General features: G+C 48.1%; 1 protein-coding gene across 1 annotated transcript in view; it reads right to left on the bottom strand.

Annotated features, from left to right (window-relative positions):
• The window catches only part of TBC1D2B (TBC1 domain family member 2B), an 89,238-nt gene that overhangs the window by 9,544 nt on the left and 57,086 nt on the right, over positions 1-22,608 (bottom strand). Inside the window, exons 4-10 of the mRNA XM_052659425.1 lie at positions 21,983-22,146; positions 18,403-18,635; positions 17,324-17,719; positions 12,412-12,522; positions 10,879-11,072; positions 7,552-8,046; positions 4,927-5,044 (exon numbers count right to left, since the gene is read on the bottom strand). Of these exons, the coding sequence (XP_052515385.1) occupies positions 4,927-5,044; positions 7,552-8,046; positions 10,879-11,072; positions 12,412-12,522; positions 17,324-17,719; positions 18,403-18,635; positions 21,983-22,146 (1,711 nt within the window). The remainder of the gene's footprint in view (positions 1-4,926; positions 5,045-7,551; positions 8,047-10,878; positions 11,073-12,411; positions 12,523-17,323; positions 17,720-18,402; positions 18,636-21,982; positions 22,147-22,608) is intronic.

Here is a 22,608-nt window from a genome sequence, read left to right on the forward strand (position 1 = left end):
GCCCTGACCTCTAGGAGCTAAAAGATGAGTGAGGAAGGAGACGTATAGACTGTTATACCAGCCGTGGCAGGCTTGGTAAAGATGTGTTTGCAGAGCATTACGGAGCCCCTTCAGGTCCCAGCCAAGTCTTGGGAGATCAGCCCCACAGCAGGGAGCACAGGACTATGGGCAGAGTGGTGTGAGGGAGGCAGCCCAGCCTGGCAGAGGCACCATGTCCCTGAGGGTCAGACTTCATCTACAGGCCAGGGGCTTTTCCAGCCTTTGTCTGTGACTCACAAGAAAACATACGTCAACATCGCCCAGTCTGCATCGAACAGAAACAAATCTTTCACAAGCATTACTTAACTTCACACAGTAGGACACACTCTGATGCCTCAATTCTAGTCTCTTCAACTTAATGTGATGAAAAACGCTACTGCCGAACCCCTATACTGATTTCTCTACTCGTGTTTGAAAACTGCAGCAGGCAATGAAGGAAGAAGCATCAAGAGGCTTTGGGCAGGAGAGCGATGGGGCTGGATTTGTGCTTTAGGTCTGTCTCTCCACCTGCAACAGGGGCTGAGCTAAAGGGGAGACCCATGGAGGCCCCCGCACCCAGAGCAGAGGGATGAAAATCTGAGCCAAGGAGAGGTGGTAGGAGGAGAGGAGCATCTAGATCGGAACTACTTGGAGGTAACGTCTGTAAACCATGCAGACCCTCTGCCATCAGAGGTGAGGAGGAGGGGTGCTCGGAACACACAGGCCTCCAGAGGGGCATGGAGAGGGCAGAGTGTGGTCCCCTGAGGCCGGATCACAGGAATGAGGGCTGGGAGACTGAGACATACTGGTGCCCGGGGGGCATCTCGAGCAGGACAACTGCAGCTCAACAGAGACCCGGGCCGAGGCTCCAGGGCCTGGGTCCAGTGAGGTCACCACTCCTCCAGCGAGCAGCGAAGCATCAAAGAAGAAAGAGCCCCGCGCAAGAGAGCGAGCCGCCGTGCACAGCGGGCCACAACCAGGCTGCCCAGGAGCAGCGCAGCTGCGCAGGAAACGTCGGCCTCGTCAGCGTGCCCTGAGCGGCACACTGAGATGGGAGCGGGAACTGGAGCGACTGCCTGGGAGAGCAGTCCAGCAACACCCAGGAGACAGGAAGACACCCTGCAGCAAGCCTGCTCCCAGGAACGGATCCCGGAAAGCTGGCCAGGCTTTCACCCGCATTATCAGTCAAGCTACGGTAGAAGGTGTGTGAATTCTTGGGATGACTGAGATGCTAAAACAACTAGCAACAATCTGGATAAATGTTGAAATGACATTTTAAAATATCCTTTTTTAAGGAGAATCTAAAACTTCGAAAAACTCAATTGTTTACCCTTATGGGAAGGTTTTTTTTCTTTTTAAATATAGAAGTCATAATAGTAAAAAAAAAATTTCTTTTTGAAAGAATGTTACACAGGTTAAGTATCACTGGTTAAAATGTAAAAATTTAAAAGGCAAAGTAACTTATAAAACATTATTTTCTACAGAAATGATTCTAAAGTATTGTAAAGTCACCTTAGGGTGCACAAAGGATAAAATGCAGGAATCATGGTTGGAAACATACATTTTTGTCCAGTTTGCTTTCTGGCTAGAAGAGACAAAATTTCAAAGACCTAAATTAGCTGAAATAAATCATAATTAATTTTTCTTAGAAGACTTAAAAACACATAAGAAGTTATAAAAACCATCTCATGGTATGCAAAAAGTATCACCCTCTCACCTCCTCACCTCTGTCTATTCTCCACTGCTGCAAGATTCTGACAGGTGGACCAGCTACTGAAAGGCAAGTTGTCAAAACATCTCACGGGAGCATGCGTGAGAGCCACGGCAAGCCATACCTGGGCATCCTTCCTCTTGGGTCAGTTTCTGTGGAAGCCCAGACCCTCCCACAGGGAAGGTCAGCATCACTCACTAGTGCTGGGGCTTCTGCTGGTACTATTCCACCCCTCAGCATATGAACAGCCACCACCCATGTGCACGCACCTCACACTTGGCGCTGGCCGGCGCTGGCGACGAGAAACAACAGGAGCAGGTGCTGCCTCTGCATGCATACTAAGTCGCTCGGCTGTGTCTGACTCTGTGACCCCATGGACTATAGCCCGCCAGGCTCCTCTGTCCTTGGGATTCTCCAGGCAAGAATACGGAGTGGGTTGCAGTGCCCCCTCCAGGGGAGCTTCCTGACCCAGGGGTCACACCTGCGTCTCTTACATCCCTTGCATTGGCAGGTGGGTTCTTTACCACCAGCACCATTAGCATGCACGCACTCCGCCTTTAGAGGCTGTAAACAGCCAAGGAAGACAACAGCTGACTATTGGGCCAAGTGATGGTGATGTGATGCCTCTGCCTAGAAGGACTGGGCTGAAAGTGCCTGAGAGGAAGGGACCAGTCAGCTGGCCTTGAAATGGGAGAAGACCCAGGCACACGCCTTTCCTGCCAGGTAGGTGGCAGATGGTGCCCTGTTCTTGAGGCTGCCTGGGGCTTGGCAGAAGGCTGGTGTGGGGAAGGCTGCCAGGGGACACCTGCTCAGGCCTCTGTTCAGCTCTCTGAGCTCAAGAGGACGTGGAATGACTATATTCATCTCTGTGTCCCCAGAGTCTAGTGAGGTCCTGGCGTACAACGTACACTCAGCCGAGGGGACAGATGGAGAAGCTGCTGAGTGTCTGGACCGCAGTGCAGTGCGAAGGGGCTCGGCGCTCAGCTCTGGCAGGAGGCAGCTGACGGTGAGCTGCAAGGCACGGCACTGGGGCTGACCACACACACAAGGCTATCCCCATTTGAAGAGTGGCCTTACACAACATCCGTTACAGAAAAATGGTTCAACACCTCATGTCCAATCAACTGATGGAATATTACCAAATATGACACTGAAAACTAGATAACATTATGAGAAAATGCTCAGGCTATCATGTGAATGTGAACCAGCCAGGATAATCAGCTCTCAATCTGGATACTTCAATGTATTGGGGAAAAGTCAAAAGGAAATACATCAAAATGCTAACTGTGGTTCTCAAGTTGGTAGGGTAACAGGTGACTTTTCATTTCCCTCTTAATATGCATTTCTGTATTACCTAACTTCAGTGAGCATCTGTTGGGCTTCCCTGGTGGCTCAGATGGTAAACAGTCTGAGGAAGGTTGGGAGAGGCCTGGACCCAGTGCAGGGAGGTCGTGGCTGAATCTGTGAGTGAGACGGATGGAAGGATGGGTGGGTAAAGGCAGGAAGCGAGGAGAAGAGCACCTGCAATGATGCAGGAGAGGGGACGGTGACCTAACAGTGGTGAGAGGACAAGGGAACTGATCTGAGCCACCTGGCGGGTGGCAGTGATCAGAAACAGCAACTCCAGGGGCACAGACGGACAGGAAGGGGGAGTGTGGGCTGACCCAATTCCCAGCCTGGGGTCTATGGGTAAGAGGGCAGTGCAGGTGCTAACAGAAGGCAACAAGGGGGATCCCTCCAAAGACAGAAATGCAAATAGAAAGTAAAACACAGGGACCTCCCAGGCCAACAGAAACCTCACGAAACATCTACAACAGGGGTTTTCCCGGGCAGTGGTCACACTGGTGACAGACAGGCCGAGAAGCCAAACAGTCGATGGTGAGGCGGCCCAGAGGCCAGGGCAGGAAGCCACCCCTGGGGTGGAGCATGGGGGCCCCCGGTGGCACAGACAGGAGCTGGTGCCACGGAGGAGACAGAGTCACCGGCAGGAAGTGCCCGAGACAGAGAGGGGAGAAGGGCCCTCAGCTCCCTGCCCTCCTCCAGGCTCCCACGTGCCTCTGCTGGGCACGCAGGGGCTGGGAGATGGCCCGGGCCTGCAGACCCAGCTGTAGGGAACAGAGAAGTGCAGGGAAGGGCACGGAGCAGCCGTGAGCAGGCAGACCAACTACCGGCACAAGCCTGGAGGCAAGGATGCGGCAGCCCACGGACACAGGCCTGGCCGTGGTCAGGAGATGCAGAGCTCTCGGGGAGGAGGAATGGACACAGGTCAGACACAGGAGGAGGAGGGCTGCCAGTTGGGGAGCAGGGAAAGTCCATCCAGAAGCCAACAACAGCAGAAGCCCCAGTCCAGCACGGGAAGAGATGCCCTGGGCTGCAAGGGCCAAGGGTCTGGTCCTGAGGTGGGATGTCACAAGTGGGACCAGAACCCCTGGCCCTCCCAGTCCACATCATCCTACCGGCCCCTGGCTTCAGACTCCAGGAGCGGTAGGCAGGAACTGTGCTGTTCAGACCTCCTGCGGCGGGCTGTGCATGGCCCCAGCACTGTCCCTCTGGATCCATCACGACATTGTTCACAGGAGCCGTGTCGTCCCTGCTGCTTCCGGCCCGTGAGCGAGCAGGGCAGGGGCACGGCTGCAGGTGGGTCTCGTGTGCACTTTAACAGGTGACCTTGGCTCGAGGACTCCACACTGGCCTGACCAAAACTTTCTGAGAACTGCACAGCAGGCTGGGGCCTTCCCCACCACCCAAACCCCCCTCCTTTCGCTGGTCTGGGGGTTCTCCTGCCTTCCCCAGTCCCTCCCCTTGATCCTTCATGGGTTTTCCCCTCAGTAGTCTCTGGCACGTCTGCTTCTGCCTCGGCCTTGGCCTCTTGGAGAACCAGAGCTAACATACCCAGGCTCCCCAGGCACCCCTGAACTGTGGCTTAGCCAACCAGGCAGAGTCCAGGGGAGGCAGTGCTGAGCAGTGACCACAGAGCAGGTCTGCTGGCTTCCAGGGCACCAAGCGAGCCCGACGGGGCACTCACTGGCTTGTGAGCAGCCCGGCCCAGGCTGGGGGATGCGGGGGCGGGCAGAGGGGGCGGCCTCCGTGTGTACCTTGTCATGCCCACGGAGCCTCCCCGATCAACGCTTAATTCAGGTCACATTTCAGCTCTAATTCTACAAGTTGCTGACTGAAGCACAATATTTTTAGAGTACCTGGGATCCTAGAAGAGTCTTTGTGTAATAGTCTCGAGGCATGAAAACTTCCACTATGGTGACTAGACACCAGAAGGCGTCTTCTTGTTCCAGGTACAGGAGGGCCACGGCCACCAACCTACAAGCAAACAGAGAACAAGGTGAGCGCCAGCCCCCTGGCCCAGACCCAGGCAGCACAGCCCACCTTCACAGAGGTCTGCATAGCATTATGTGCTCTCACACACCAAAGCGACTTCTATTCTCCAAGAAATAACAGTAAGTTAAGTATTTTGTGGCAAGGGAAGCATCTCCTAGTTTGAAAAGCAAAGCTACATCCACCTTCCCTTTCGTTTGGTTTTTGTTTAAAGATGATGAAATTATTTCCCAATGATGTCGGCCTCATTTTTAAAAATGTTTTTCATGATAAGATTTTGCTAATGCAGCTAATTCTTTGAGTTTTTTGTTTAAGTTCCAACGAATCCTTTTACGCACAAAATATTGAGGGGTGAATATAAAAGAGAAAGAACATACGATGGTTTAAAAACAACTTTCTTGATACCAATCTACTTGAAATGGGGCTTCACGCAAATGAACCATCATGGGGGCTGTCTCAAAACACTGCATCCACGGCATGCACGTGGGGCGGGAAAGGGGGCTGTGTGTGTCGGCTGTTCGGTCACTCACAATGGAAACCTGGGTCCGGCTATATTTGACACTGTCACCACCGAGAGGTTACTCACCCAGTAACTTCATCAGGTCTGGCTCTGAGCGGGCATTCGGGACAGAAGGAAGGGAAGGAAAAGGCAATGGAAAAGCCCCTCTCTACACACCCGAGAACTTCTGCTTGTGCATCACTTATGGGAAAGACCGAAGTCATTTCTTAGAATTTATTTTTGTTTTCTTCCTTGGATAAAATTATAATGAAATCTCAAATTAAGAGGTTAAAAAAAAAAAACTGGGAAGGGGACGCCTTGAATCAGCATGAATGGGATGGAGAGCAGAAAGGTTACAACAAGTAGAGACGGCTAAGGAGGGAGAAACAGGATGAGGTCAGCACCCGAGGACGCCACAAGAAGGGGCAGAGAGACTGAGATCCGCAGAGCCTTCGAAGACATCACTTTAAGCTAACTGATGTCCATGATGATAGGCGAGAATCACTGAGAAAAGGCTAGAGGTCTTTCTGCTCAAGTTCTGGGTTCTCAGAATGTGTGTACAAAATAATGTGGATGGAAAAAAAATGAAGTAAAATGGTTAAAGTTTAGAGGTCCCAATGGTGATGGTGCAGAGAAAGTCTAAATTAAAGCTGGAAGGTATCCTAATGTGGGGAAGAGCTGATTCTATACCAGTGTCAGATAAATGGGGTGCTATTGCACTCCTAACAGGCATGCGCAAGTCCTCACCAAGATCCCTTAAGTTTCACAAAGTTTTAGCTTTCAGGAAGTTTTAGACTGAGTATGCAGTGTGAACTGTCCATTTAAGCAAAACAAGGCTGCTTTGTTAGGCAATGTCTTATTTACAGCCTTTTTTTTTTTTTAAGGGGACCATTGACTAGCAGTCAAAGTCCCTCTTACTTTCAGGGCACAGAGAGGGGACCCTAGCCTGACCACCACAGAGACAATGACTTCCTGGAAACCACTGGTTTCAGGTTTCAAGCACCTAACATTCCAGCTTAAAAGCTCTTCTTCCTGCAACGCTCTCATTTCAAATGCAAAAGACAGTCTGTACCCAGAGGTCGGTATCCTGCATGGATGAGGATTAAAAAAGGCCCAAGAGCTGCTAGAATAAATGTCAGCATTCAAAACACAATGCATGCACTTGACTTACAGGAGAACTGCTAGAGATCACACATGGAGCTTCTTCATTCTGTGAACATAATACGAACATAATCCACGATAATCTAGTGGATTCTCTACTTTGGGAGGGATATAAACGGACTCTACTACCAGCAGCAAGTAGAAGCAGTAGGAGTGCACCAGCTAGGTAAGAGACAGACAGAGGCAAAAAGCAGCCACTAGCGCTCAAAGCCCAATGACAGGAGCAGCTTCTCAGAGAACAGACCTCAGTGCCTCCCGTGGCCTCATGCCAGTGCAGCTCAGTTCGGAATGAGGAGCCCGGATGGTTCAGAGAAGGTGAGAGGCTTTTCAGTGTCCTTTGCCTATGGAAGCAGGGAAGCATGCCAGACCTGCAGAAGATTCTAGGCCAAAATAAAACATGTTTGGGCTCTTTAAGGGCTAGGTTTTGACCAGCTGCAAAATTATTTGGGGCAACCTCATGACTGATGAAGATCCTGTATAAACAGGGAGTGCCCTTGTTGTCACATCATGCATTTTAAATGAATGAACGCAAACCGCAGATCAAAACCTGAGTGTGAGGACAGCAGCAAGGAAATCTAAATGAGAAACCCGGCTGTTTCAAACAGTTTACTGTTCTTAAGGCTTCTCGAAAGCATGCTTGTTTCTCTCAATTATTCTAGAATTGGGGATGGGGCATAATTAAAATTACCTTACTGCAGCTATTAATACTTCTTTCCCTTTAAAGACTGGCTTTTCTTGGCTCACCGGGAAGGGAAGGGGGCTATCAGGCAGTCGGTGGAGCTACAAGTTATCTTAAGAACAAAGAGGAGCCCTCCGTGGGCTGGGGACCCACCTGTTGAGACCCTGGCAATAGCCGATGTCTGGATTCCGCCAGGAGAAGGCAAGCAGGACGTTGCGCAGCTTCTGTATGCCCTCCGAGGTGGGGCACGAGTAATGCTTGTTGTTGGGCAGAGTCCGCAGCAGGTCCAGCTCGATCTGCTTGGAGGCCGGGTTCTGTTTCTCCAGCGCCTTCTGAAGCAAAGTCTGGAAGTAACCGGGCTGAGTGCTGTCCTTGAACTTCTTGATGTGACGGTCCACACACCACTTCCACACCTTGGAACGGTGCTCGTGTGGGATGCCCGCACGGACCAGGTTCTTTAATTCCGGGGAACATGTCATCTCCCTGTTCACCGTGCTCGCAAAGTAGTTTTCCCACTTGACCCCAGTGGAGACCTCCTGGTTTTCTGTGAGGTAGAGGGTCTTCAGGTCCAACGCCCGGACTTTGGCAACCAACTTCTCTTCCTCATCATCCTCTGGGACAGTCTTAAACCCATAAATGTCATATTCACTGTTGAGAAAAAAACAAAACGAAAAGTTAAATGATGCAATCTGGCAAAAAGGTCAATGAAACACGAAAAGAACCTAGAAATCTACTCATACGTAAATGGCACTGTGATACATGATCAGGCGTTTCAATTCAGTGAGAAAATAATTAACTTCTCAATAAACAGGGTGAGAATAACTGGCTATCTGTATAGAAAAAACTGCTTTAGATCCCTTCTGGATACTACATGGGAAAAAAAAGAAATTCAGTTCTAGATGGTCGAAGCACTCAATGTAAAAAGCACAGAAAATACAAGCAAGACTGCAAACACAAGGCAGATAAATTTGGCTACGTTAATATATTAATACATGAGCATGTATGTTTATATAGCATACATATACGCATGCATAACACTTATGCTCAAAAAATACCGTTTTAAAAAGTAAAAAGACAAAGGAGAAAATATTACATTAGTAAGATACTAGGCATGAAAAAGAATTAAGGCTGTGCTAGGCAGAATAATGGTCCCCAAAGACGTCCCTGGAATCTGTGAATATGTCACATTATGTGGCAAGAGGTATACCGTGTGTGGAATTAGCTATGGCACTTAAGACAGGGAGGTTATCCTGGGTGTCCCAGGTGGGACCACAGAAATCACAGGAGCCCTTCAGGTGGAAGAGGAAGGCAGGAGAGTGGACCAGAGAGGTGCGACAATGGACAGAGGCAGGGGGACGTGACGTGGGAGAGGGCTTGGACCCACGGTTGCTGGCTGTGAAGGTGGAAGAAGGTGGCCACAGCCAAGGAAAACAGGTGGCCCCAAGGAGCTGGAAATGGCCACACCTGATGACCAGCAAGGAGACAGAGACCTAGCCCCACAACCAGAAGGAACTGTATCCTCCCAACAGCTTGAGTGAGCAAGGACACAAACTGTCTCCTCGAACCTTCAGGAAGGAATGCAGCTCTGCTGATACCCTGATTCCATCCAGCAAGACCATGCTCGACTGCTGACCTACAGAACCGTTAGACAATAATATGTATCACAAACTTAGCAACGTAAAACAACGATGGTGACGGCAGGCACGGGAAACCAGAAGGAGGCCTTTCACACACTGCTGCCGAGTCTGTAACCCTGTAGGAGCATGCTGAAAATCGGATCCAGCAAAGGGGAAGATAAGCATATCCAACACTGGAGAAACTATCACGCCAGCACACGGACACACAGATACACAAACCACGATGCCTACTGCATCACAGTTTGTAAAAAGGAAAAATGGCACTACTCTAAGTGTCTACCATGAGACGAAGGAATAAAAAAGTGATATACAATGAAGCTGTGTAAGGCAGATAAAAAATTGCTCAGGAGCTACATAAACCCATCTGTATAATTTCAGAAAACAATGTTGAAAGAAATAAGTCGCAAAAAGGTATGAATATGGTAGGGTTCGCATATTAAAAAGTGTCTTCAATTACAGGTACATATTGAAGTGCTGAAAGCAGAAATGACATGTCTGGTACTTGCTTTAAAATATATCAGAAAAAAAATTTCGGAGGGGATGGATAAGAAGAAACAAGATTGGCAAAATGTTAATAATTGTCAAATTACTGGGTAACAGTTACATATGGGGGTGTCATATGACGCTACTACTTTGAAATTCCATAATGAAAAGTTAAAAGTAACTTAACATACACAGTTATTGTTCTACTTATACATAAAGTTTGAAAACATACAACGTAAACAGTAAAGTCTAAAACGCGTGAAGGAAGACGACATGGTGCCCGGGGGCAGACAGCTGGGCTCTGCCCACGGGAGTCTGTCCCTCCACCCCGCTCCCAGAACACAGCAGGAGTGCACACGTGGGGAACCTGGCTGCCAGACTGGGGTCCTGTCCTCGCCACTCCCTGGCCATGTGACCTGGGCGCGTTACATCACCTCCCTGACCCCGGCGTCTGCATTTGCTGAGGACATAACATTCCTCCTTGAGTGTTAAACATGAGCAGTGGCACAGCTCCTGGCACACAAACCTCAGTAGAAGTTTTGCGACGATGGCACTGGTTGCATTTCGATAGCGTATTTTTTACCTGTCATCTGAGTAGCACGGACAAGGCAGGCCAGTGCTGTAGGCATAGAGAAGGGAAAGGGCGGGTCAGGCTGAGGCAGGGCTTCCCCTGGGACCAGGATGCGGCAGGAGAAGCCAAGCATAGTGGGGGCAGAAACAGGAGGAGACTGGACTGAGCGCATTCACAGACTTCTCCTCCTGCCAATATTTCACGAATCTCATTTTTCAGAAACTAGGATATGAAGGTTCTTAATTCAAGATACTTTATAGGCTGCCAGACTCCATGATTTTCTGAAAAACATAGGCAATTTTGTGTGTATGTCCAACTGCATTTTGGGGCCAAGTGTGTCCATGGCTTGCATCAGAGCCTCAGTGAGTTCTGAACCACTGGATCAGGTTACCCAAGTATGCTTCCCTTACAGAGATGGCCCAGTTACCCACTTAGGGGCTCCTTTGCTTTCAAAGTCCCCATGAGTGCAGCTGTACCCATGGGTCTCTGGAGGAGATTCTACTCCTCGGAGGACTGGCTCCTCTTACAGCAAGACTGGCTAGCATCCTCGGTAGCATGGTACACGCAAGAAAAGTCTTGAAATCAAAAGACCAGGGCTGAATCCCAGCTCTGTTACTTGATTATGACAGCAAGATTGATGAGATGACATATCTAACGACTGACAGTCCTTGTCATGAGCATCGAAGCAGACATGGAGAACTGTGTAAAGTTCTTGCTGAGTGGCTATTGTGGTTAAAGGGGGGCTTGAGAAATGGGTCCCCCACTCCCAGCAGTCGCGAGCTCCTTTACCTGACAAGGTGAGGTTTAATGAATGCTTGCTCCGGATGCTCTGGACTCTCAACCTGCAGAGCGTCCTCCAGCAGCTGGGCTATGACATCCCGAGCAGGCCCCTGTTCTTCTGAGCAAACTGGGGTCTTCATTTCTTGGAGCAGTATTAAGTATTTGCTTTCTATCTGGCAGAGCTTGGCTTCCAGGCTAGAATACTGCAGAGAATGTGATAGTTACCTCCATCCAGACACACAAGAAGAGCAATCCTCAAGTACCTCAAGCAATCAACGAACGACAAGCCCAGAACCACTAGAAAGTGAGCCAGAGAGAGACTATATCCCAGGCAAGGGATGAATTTATGCCACAGGCCACTTGTCTTCTCTAAATGGTCCACGGGGGCCCCTCTGCCCTCTGCGGGAAGTACTGGTAATAAAGTAATAAGCACAGAAGTACCGGTAATAAGGCTTCTGTATGTCAACACATGAGTTCTGGACAGCGCTGAGGTGAACAGCAGAAACCAGGCCACACACTCATTACTGAGGTCCAGCTGAGCATGACTTGGCACACAGGCCCCAGGCAGCCACCCTATGGTATTTCAATATTTTCCTAGGATGCTGTGACCCAGCACCAGCTCCCATCTGCTACCTTATCAGACAAATCAACACATCCCTCGCATGCAGGAACAAGGCCTGGGAAGATGCTCTGAGGACTGTTCAAAAGGTATGTGAGGCATTTAATAGCTGTTGACACAGTGTCACTGAATTTCATTTGATTATCACTGGAATATCTGTGATGTCTGTACACTTCGCAAAGCCCTCTTTGAAAGTGAAGTGAAAGTGAAAGTCGCTCAGTCGTGTCCGACTCTTTGCGACCCCATGGCCTATACAGTGCACGGAATTCTCCAGGCCAGAATACTGCAGTGGGTAGCCTTTCCCTTCTCCAGGGGATCTTCCCAACCCAGGCATCAAACCCGGGTTTGCATCAAACCCGCATTGCAGGCGGATTCTTTACCAGCTGAGCCACAAGGGAAGCCCAAGAATACTGGAGTGGGTAGCCTATCCCTTCTCCAGCAGATCTTCCTGGCCCAGGAGTTGAACTGGGGTCTCCTGCATTGCAGGCGGATTCTTTACCAACTGAGTTATCAGCATAGTCACATCTGACTCTTTCACCAACCCTATCAGATTTAGAGAAGGCATCGTGTTCATCACCCCCATTTACAGATACGGAACTGACTCACACAACTCAACAGCATAAACCAAAAAATCCAAACAACTTTAATTTGGGGGACCTTAGAACTGTGTCTAATTCTTTTTTTCTGTAAACTTCATTACACCTGTGAATAAAACCCACATCTCAGGGCGTTTCTATTGTCTTCATCACAAAGTGAAATTAAACAGCGCTATCACTATCTACATTTTAAATAAATTTTGTTATCAGTAACCACATCCCTTCAAGCATGGGGGTTGAACTGATTTGAAAGCATGTCCATTTTTGAATGGTTTCTGAATCACATCACCTCCCACCTGAGGACAGAATGTACCCACCCTGACCCACCTTTGCCATCAGATCCCTCTCTCTTCTTTCTGCATTTCTCCGCAGAGCTGCAAGTTCCAAGATTTCCTTATTTAGAAATTTATTTTGGGTTTTGTACCCTTGTAGATTATCCTGTTGGAAAAAAAAAAAAATTCATCAACTCACATTGGTTGAATGTTGACTATCCTTTATAATTAATATTTTGCTCCCTTACCAATCAAATAGCCCTTCCTGAAAGTGAAAGTTGCTCAGTCGTGTCTGACTCTTTACAACCCCATGTATTCTCCAGGCCAGAATATTGGAGTGGGTAGCCATTCCCTTCTCTAGGGGATCTTCCCAACCCAGGAATCGAATCAGGGTCTCCTACATTGCAGGTGGATTCTTTACTAGCTGAGCTACCAGGGAAGCCCAAAGGGGACACTGTGGCTAGCCCTTTCTAAGTTAGAGCAAGTTCTAAGGAACTGAAAATGATTATTAGGCACTTTCTGATTAAGCTTTATGTCCACGCTTGGCAGGGGAAGGAAAATAGGGACCACTGCATAATGAAGGAGATGGGGAAATAAATTTACTTGGTGGTGATTTTTCTCAACTGACCTTAGGAGAAGTAAGTAGGACTTATGTCCTAAATCTATGCAATTATTTTATCTACCCACATTCACTGAGGTGGTACAAAAGGTAATGCCTTGTAGTAATCTTGTTTTTTAACTAGAGAAACTGAACAAATTTTCTGTCCATTCTCATTTTTACTTGTCCAGTTTATGTAGAAAAGGCTATACATATATACAATGTTAACTAAAGAATTACACTTAATAATGAATACCTATAGCCTACAATGTATAAGGCACTTAAAGAGATTATGTTCCTCAATTTTTTTTTACATTAAAAAATTTCAAACTTATGGAAAAGTTGGAAGAAAAGTACAATAAACACAATATACCCTTCACCTAAATTTGCCAGTGGTTAACTCTTGACACGTTTGCTTTATGTTTTAAGAGAACATCATAAGGACTTTCCTGGTGGTCCAGTGGTTAAGAATCTGCCTGCCAAAACAGGGGACATGGGTTCAATCCCTGGTCCGGGAAGATTCCACAGGCCATAGAGCACCTAAGCCTGCGGGCCACACCTACTGAGCCTGCGTGCTCCAGGGCCCATGCGCCACAACAGAAGCCGCCACAACGAGAAGCCCGCTCTCCACAACCAGAGAAGGCCCACGTGCAGCAACGAAGACCCAGCACAGTCAAAAACAAAGAAATAAAGAAGAAAAAGGAGCGAACATCACAAGCTAGTCACAAGTTCACCAGGTCCAACTAAAAGTTCAGGTCTGGCAGAAGCAGATACTGTGTGTTACCTTCAGCCCTTCAAACTCTGAGCAAAGGAAGGGAAAGATAATCTTTGAGACAATTAGGGCAGTGATTTCTAAATGCGCACTACCAAATCCAGTCTTTTACAAATGTGTTTGTCCCCTACTCTGTGTGAAGTTCCCGAGGAATCTCTGATTCCTCAACCTCAGGAGGAACTATTCACGGTATCTCCAAGGGTGGTCAACGAGCACCTTGGTCCAAGGCCAAGGCAGTCAAGAAAGGCCCTGACCTCTGTGCTCTCCCAGGACAGAGACCACAGCCCCTCCCCAGGGATGTGTCCAGAGATGCCCGCATCTCCAAACTGGGAACCACTGTGGCGGCATACAATCTCCCTTGAAAACACAGAACTGAAAATGTTCCCACAGTCCCTGTAATCGCTAATACTTACAGAGCAGCTAAGCATGGAAGAGACCCTCCATCTCACTTAAACCTCACAACTCTACTCTTTGGCAACTGCTCATCATCTCCGTTTCCTAAATGAAGAGCTGAGTCACAGGGAGGCCGTGCAATGACTAAATGTGGGTCTGGGAGCCAGGCCTGCTGGGCCTTTGGCCCGGGTGCTTGGCCCCAACTCCCATCTGAGCTCTGATCCGCATCACACATTCTCAGTCTCAGCAAGAACACATATCATGACAAGGACTGGAGACAGCCGCTGTCAGACCCTGAAGGAGGCCCACAGATTTCCTTTTCTAATCTAAAACATGACGTTCTTTCTTCTGGTGTCTGGAAGCTCTCGTATTTGCAAACAATGAACAAACATCACCAAAAGGCAGGCAGACTGAAGGAAAGCGAGCTAGAGGGCAACTGAAGAATACACTGGACCATGCTGGGCAGAGACTGGGCAGTACAAGGTGGGTCAGGGGAGCAGGACACATGTCTTTGAGTTAAACTTCGTGCTTGAGTCTAAGGAAGTCCTGACAGTGCACCTCAAGGACTCCTTCCCTAGAATGACGATCGCAGCCTTAACTTAGACTCTAGCAGGGGACTTCCCTGGTGGTCCATTGGTTAGGAATCTGCCTTCCAATCCAGAGGACGAGGGTTCCACCCCTGTCAACGAACTAAGATCCCACATGCCGAGGGGCAACTAAGCCCGCACACCACAGCCACTGAGCCCACGCTCTGGAGCCACGAGCTGCAACTACTGAGCACACACACAGCAATGAGAGATCCTGCAGGCTGCAATTAAGACCTGATGCAGCCAAAGAAATAATGAGTAAAATAAAACTCTATGGGATATCAGGTGTTCTGTGAAGGCTTTACACGGACCACCTCTTTAAACCCTTATAAGACTCTACGAGGTGAGTGCCATTTCGCAGATGAACACTGAGGCAGAGAGGTGAACCAGCCTGCCTCAGGTCAGAGTTAGTGGTAAGCCTGGGTTTGAAGCTCAGTCTAAACCACCTCACCATACTGGGCCACATCCCCTTTCTCACTGGTGTTTATTACAGTTGTGATTCTGCTTTTTTAATTCTTGTGCTTTCTAAACTGAACTCTGAGCTCCAGGAGGACAGAGACTGTCTGCTTTGTGGAGAGTGCAAAGCCCAGCACATCGCTGGCTGGCTGGCTGGCTGAATGAACGACAGAGTACTAAGCAGGAAGAGCTGTATGTAGGAAGATTTTCATGGACAGCAAATCACAGGAAAGAAGAGAAAGGGTGACAAATAATGGTGACAGAATCAAAAGGCGAACAATCTGGAATCCCCCCCACATGCCCCCACACACCGTGGTTCCACTCCCCGGTGAAACGTGCTCCCCTGCAGAGCACCACTCACTGCAGCCTGGAAAGCAAACACCCTGGTGCTTCTCTCTAAATCCTACAAAAACAGATATGCTTGCAAAGCATAAAATTCAGGTGAGGGACTTCCCTGGTGGTCCAGTGACTAAGACCCTGCCCTCCCAATGCAGAGGGCCTGGGTTCAATCCCTGGTCAGGGAACCAGGTCCCACATGCTGCAATTCAGTGTTCACAGCACGCGACTAAAACCCCATGTGCTGCAATGAAGGTTGAAGATCCCATGTGCTGCAACTAAGACCTGGCACACCCAAATAAATAAATACAAATAATTAATAATAAAAAAAATTCAGTTGACCTTAAATAACAGACTGTAAAAAGGGATGTAAGAAAAAGACTATAAAAAGGGACTCTAAAAAAACAGTAAAAAAGAAATGTATATTTAAGGTTGGGTACACTCTAGCTTGCATGTACACACAAAACCAACTTTTACTGGCAACACTACCCAAGACCTTTTTTTTTTTTTTAACACAGCTATTTTTGTAGCAGTTATAATTATAAAGTATAGAGATTGAGGGCTTTGATGCTGCTGTTGCCCTTTTGGTTTTTCTCACCAATAAATCCTTCTGGCTTCACATTTCTACTGGGGGCTGTCCCTAAGAAGTGGTCACCATGGGAGACCACAAACATATTCCAACAAAGTCGTCTATTATTCCAGAGTTTTACTTTCCACTTAAGAATTATCTTTAAGGTCCAGGCATGACACTGCATGACAGGGACTGCTAGGCATGAAGCAGGCTCGGTAACGATCTCAAAGTAGCAAATCTTTGCCCTTCAAGGATAAACCGCATTTGGGGGACAAAATATCTTCAGTGCCACATTAACTGCAGCCAGGTGAGGAAGACTTTGGTGGGACCGATAGTTGCAGGCCTGTGTGGGGACAGCTGAGGTCTGGGTTATACCAAATGCCTCTATCCTAGGGGACACTTCTCCACCTGAAACTTCTCCGAATCGAGAGCTGATGGCAGAAAAACTTCTGGGACCCTCTCGGTGGCCTGGCTGACAGTGGCCCAAGGCTTTTCAGCTCTCCCCTGGGGCCAGGTGGGTTTCTCCACAGGACATTTGCCTGCCCCCTGCTTCCCAGCGTTCTCTGTGCTCCTCCTGCCTCATCCGCTGGTCACCGCCCCAGGTGTGACAGGGAGAGTCACCTCTGGTCAAGAACCAGCCTCGCATCCCCAGGGGCAGCCCAGAGAAGCACAATGGGAGGAGACTCTGCCCTCCCTCACGGGCATCAGGATGCTCCTGCCTTAGGCGTGGGGGCAACTGACTCTGTGCAGGCCCTTCTCCCAAGTATGCTGGGAGCCAGGGTCCGCTTCTCCACCTGAGCCCACACCAGCTGTCAAGAACGGTGCTCCCTCACCTGGCCTCCACTGTGTGCCAAGGCAGCTGTGCCAGTGATGCTCCATACATGAAAGAAGGCAAGAAACAGCTGCAGGAGGTTACGTGGAATAATGAAGTTCTAAGGGTGTATAAATAGAGCAGTCACAGCTGCAAGGGAGGGGAAAGATCTGAAACTGTTCTGAGCTATGGCGACATCGACGGACGCAGACTTTCATTTTCCAAGGAAGCTTCTTAGGAAACTAACAGTTCTCTGACTAGAAGTCTTGTGACACTTGTGTTTTTTTTGTTTGTTTTTTAAAAGAAGGGCACAGCTGCTCTGCTGTCCTGCCGAGCTAGCTCACCAAGGCCAGGTGCTCTAGAGTGCCTGCCATCAACGGACAGACTGTTAGCGGATTTTGGGTTTCTTGTTCCCATAACAGGAGCCCACGCCCTGCTCTTACTTTCAACCAGTCCAGTTCCAGCTGTTCCCTGCCCGTGGGGGCGGCCGCAGGAGAGCCGGGCACGCAGGTGGGAGAGGACGCGCTGCCCTCACACTCGCTGAGCTGCCGGGAGAGCTTCATGATGACCTCGTCCTTGGCCTGGATGGTCTCCATCAGCATCCCCAGCCGCTCGCTGAGCTCACCCACTTTGCTCTTCAGCATCCTCACTTCCTGCTGAAGACTGTCTTTCTCCTGGTTGAACCTCTCCAGCTGGTTGGTGAGGCCCAGAATCTGGTCGTCCTTCTGGTGCAGAAGCCCCAGTGTGTCCTGTGGGACCCCATCGCAGAGGCGACTGCTTGTGAAGTACTTGTCATACTGGGAGGACCGCACCGTCTGCTGCAGCAGCCGCACGAGCTCCTGGGAGCCAGGGAAGATGGATCAGGGAGCAGGGATGGGAGGAAAAGCAGGGATCATGACAAGTCTACACGGAGCACCCATTAGCATCTGAGCAAATGCAGGAATTTAATGGAAATACCTTAACACCCAACTTCTTCTTGAAGGGTCTCAAAAATTAGAGAAGGAAAAATATTTGTTCCATAAAGGCTGTCTGCAGAGAACAATGATAGGAAGCAGGAAATGGCGGACAGGCAGACTGCAATTAGCAATGGTTCCCAGTGAACATTCATCCATATTAAAACATCTGAGCTCTAAGTTCACTGATCTGCTGAGGAATTAAGTATAATTAGGTGTGATCAGCTCAAAAAAAAGCTGCTGTTTAACAGGATGTGGAAACTCTTACAAACTGTTCACAGGGCTTGGGCTGGAATTATGCTCAAAGAGAGTGGGCGAGGTGCAGACAACGCCCTCCCCAGTTCACTCTGAGGGTCTTCACGCTCCTCAGAATTTCAAGTATCTATGAATAAACGATCAAGCAGAGCAGCAGTGCCTACGTCAGTGGCCATGGCAACACGTAACTCTTAGGGGAAAAGCACCTTCTGGGAAATAACAGAGCCAGAGAAACAAGAAAGCCGGGTTTTTCTCCTCCGGTCCCCAGCCTGCTGATGTGAGATAAGATACAAACGTTGAGGAAGGAGAATTACCTTCTGACTGGCTAAGTCTTTTCTTAACCTTTCTAGCTCTTCCTGCTGGTTCTGGACAAGCAGCTGCATCTCAGAGGCCAGCTTGCTGGTGCTGCCACTGCCCGATGGCACCTCGGGTGAAGGGTCACCAATACTGTGGCGATTTTTGTATGATCCAATCATTTCTTTCAAAGGGCGCCTTCCTTTATAGGGAATACGTCCAAAATCAAAGGGAAATCCTGAGCCAGTTATTCCTACATTTAAAAAAAAAAAAAAAGCTTGTTTTAAGTTCAACCCCGATCTTCCTTCCAGTAAAATACATTAAAATACATTGGAGTTCTGCGTGCATCACTGTGCTCCTACCTCGTTCCTGATAACAACCAAACTTAGAACCAAAGACGATCTTTTACATGAACACTTTTAAGGAAAACTGTCTCTATTTGATGGCTCAATTTTTGCACTGAACGAGAAAGTGTTAGTCACTCAGTTGTGTCTGACTCTTTGTGACCCCATGGACTATAGCCCACCAGGCTCCTCTGTCCATGGAATTCTCCAGGCAAGAATACTGGAGTGGGGGTTGCCATTTCCTTCTCCAGGGGATCTTCCCTACCCAGGGATCGAACCTGCGTTTCCCGCACTGCAGACAGACTCTTTACCAGCTGAGCCAGCAGGGAAGCCAAGAAAGTTTTCCCTGACTAGGAACTGAACCTGGGCCGCGGTGGTGAAAGCGCTGCACTCTAGCCGCTAGACCACAGGGGAAGTGTAATGTTTAATGCTCAATTTTTGCATTAAGACAGGTGAAAAAAAAGTTAGACTGTACATCAGTACTAATGAGGAATCTATGACAAAACTGTACTATACCTCTCTTAAGATTCTTTTGTAATATTAAGTTTGTTTCTCAGAAGATCCGTTCTAAGCCTATATGTTCACATCACCATTTTCCAATTTCAGGTGCTTTGAGGACCAAAGAGAGCGGGAACACAGACCAGGGAAAAGCCCGGTTGCTCCAAGTTCCTACAGCATCAGCACCCTGGGCACACAGTATCCCTTCCCCCGGCGCCTCAGTGAGGACAGGGCCAACATCTACAAGGCTAGCAGGCAGGACTTAGAGATACACTACGGATCCTGGCTGCTTGCTTTCTGCTCATCTGTACTTACTAAAAAAGAAAAAAACCCACAAAAACCCCAAGTTTATGTTTTCTTAATTGTAAATCCATTTTATTCTCTTTCTTAAAAATACTGAGATAGCCAAATAAATTTTAGTGTAGATGGATTCGAATATATATTAAAAATGTAAAGAGGAGACACAGGAGTGCATGCTATACAGATTCCATTTATATAAATTTAGAAAGCAGGCAAAACAAAATCTACGATGTTAGGAGTCAGGATGGTGGTGGGGTGGAGGGAGTGGGAGGTGATGCAGTGACTCGAAGTGGTCTGGGGACGGGGGCTGGCCCCTGGCACTGTGCTGTTTTTTCAAGTAAGTGCTGGCTACATGAATATGTTCACTTTGTGAAAATCCATCAAGCCAAACATTTCTGACTAGAGGGCTTTTGGGCATGTACAAAGATTAGCTTGCTGCTGCTATTGTTGTCCAGCCATTAAGTTGTTTCCGACTCTTTGGGACACCATTGACTGTAGCCCGTCAGGCTCCTTTGTCCTTGGGATTTCACAGGCAAGAATACTGGAGTGGGTTGTGATTTCCTTCACCAGGAGATCTTCCTGACCCAGGGATCAAACCCGTATCTCCTGCACTATAGGCAGATTCTTCACCTCTGAGCCACTGGGGAAGCCCATGGAGATTAGCTTACTTCCCATGAATAACAGGGACAAGAAGCTGGTGGGCTGACTCCTGACTCACAGGAAATATCCATGAATCAACAAGATAAAAATCAGAGACACCTTTGTCTCCCTGTGTCTTTCACATGGGCTGCCTCTCAAAGGGCCAGGGGCTGAGCAGAGACTAAGAAGGCACTGCCCTCCAGCAGTGCTGGCAGTTCGTGCCTTGATCGAGTCACTAAGCCTCAGTGATTCTTCCCTTCCAGTCTTGCTACTGTGCACCCCTCCAGTTCATCCCTAGAGTCTCTAGGGGAAATCAGAACCAACAGTATTTACCTTCAACAATCCAAATCCCCAGCCCCAATCCCTGTTCCTCCAGGAGGCTTTCCCAGTTCACAAGGAGCCCCTCTACGGGGTGCCCCTCCAGCTGTGCCACGCGCTGGGTCACAAGGCATGCTCAGCTTGGCCACATCTTCACCACGTCACACTGGACCATAGGCTTCCATGTGACCATCCTGCAGATCACAAGGGAACTCCCCACCAAAGCAAGTCCTGGTGGTCCTTTCCCACGGGACAGAAAAATATTTCCTTTAGTGAACATATGCTCTCAGTAAGATTTCCTAAAACTCTGCCTCCTATTCCCGTTAGCCTGTGCCAGAAGCGAGCACAAGGAAGAATTTCAAAATTATTTATTGCTATTTTACATTTAAAACATTGATATTCCCTCAATGGATCCATGGCTGTGGAACCATGAAAGGCTGCTTAACAAAATGCTGATGGAGAAATGTATGAATGAGTCAGGCTGACACCTTAAATCCTGATGGACCTTAGTATCACAGAAAGAGGGAAAACCAGATATTACATCTTCCAGATGTGATTCAACAAGAAATAAACAACATCCCCAGCCCCTACTCCACCCCAAAATATACTCTAGTCATAATTAAAAGTCAACCCTGAATCTGTGCAGGCCTCTGCTCTAGCGACCAGTGTATACGGGAAACACAGCGTACAGTGTAAACAGCGTATGAGCAAATACAGGAATGGAGGAGCCTGTTACGTGACCTTACAGAAATACATCAGCAAAACCCAGAATGTGGGCAATTCCTCAGCATGAAGACTCTGGTTCTTCAACAAGCAGAGCGAGGTAAATGAAAGACAAAAAGAAAACAGAGAGCTGTTCAGCCTGAAAGAGACCTAAAAAGACACACAACTAAACACACCTAGGGGCCCTGTTAGCACCTCACTTGCTCAGGCCAACTGCAAGAATTACAGAACAACTGGGGAAGAAGACAAGCAGGACTTACCGTAGCTGTATTTAGGTTTAATGGTGAAGCTATGGTTCTTTTAGAGAGTCATCTCTTAGATATACATACTAAAATGCTTACACATGCAATGGATTAATATCTAGAATTTAATTTAAAATAACCCAGCTGGTGGTAGATGCCAGGAGGGGCAGGAGCTCAGAAAAGAAAGAAGCCAAAGCTGTGGAATATGACACCACGTTTTCTACTTTTGTGTGCATTAACACATTTCTGTAAATAGAAAGTTTTCTTTTTTTTTTAAATCAGTATTTCCGTAAAGAGCACCATGACTTCTGGATTTCCCATTTCCTGAAAAAGTCTAAGAACCACAGGACAGGACATTTATTTATTTCTGTAACATCTCATTTTTAAGCTTTTATATTTTGTTTCCCACAGAGAGAACACAGCTCCCATTGGGTCTCATGCTCCTAGTGATACCTGTGACCAAAGGGCCTCCCACGGCATCGGGGGCTGACAGATGGCAGAGGCGAGAGTGACGACGACAGGGCCCACGTTCGTACCTTTGTTTCCTTCAGGCGTCTGCTTCTTCCTTTCCTCCTGCACCATGGACTCCTCCAGTTCCTTAGGGCTTGGGTCTAGAAGCTCCCACTCTTCACTGGTGTAAAACACACTCCTTCGACTATCATTATGCCCTCTCCCAGGACGGAAAGAAGACATTGAATTTCTATTAGGAAAAACAAAATGTTTAACTTTTTAAAAAATGGCAAAACAAAATGTAAAGTCACATATGGACATGAATTTGAACAAACTCCAGGAGATACTGAAGGACAGGGAAGGCTGACATGCTACAGTCCACGGGGTAGCAAAGAGCCGGACGCAACTTAGTGACTGAACGACAGCAGCAACAAATATCACATATATACGACAGGCAAAAACTAAAATACAATCATAGCAAATGTTGGTGAGGATATGGAGAAATGAGAACTCTCATACACTGCTGGCGGCACGTATAAATTGGAACTATTACCAGGGAGAACAATTCAGCAACATACAGATAAACTGAAGTGGTTTTTACCCTAAGGTCCAACAACTCAGCAAGAAATTCTTCAACATGTACACAAGGAGACACAAGCAAGAACATCCACTGCATCACTGTTCATATTAGCAAAAACCCCAAACACCTACA

The sequence above is a fragment of the Budorcas taxicolor genome, chromosome 21 (assembly GCF_023091745.1).
Source record: "Budorcas taxicolor isolate Tak-1 chromosome 21, Takin1.1, whole genome shotgun sequence".
NCBI classification, from domain to species: Eukaryota; Metazoa; Chordata; class Mammalia; order Artiodactyla; family Bovidae; genus Budorcas; species Budorcas taxicolor.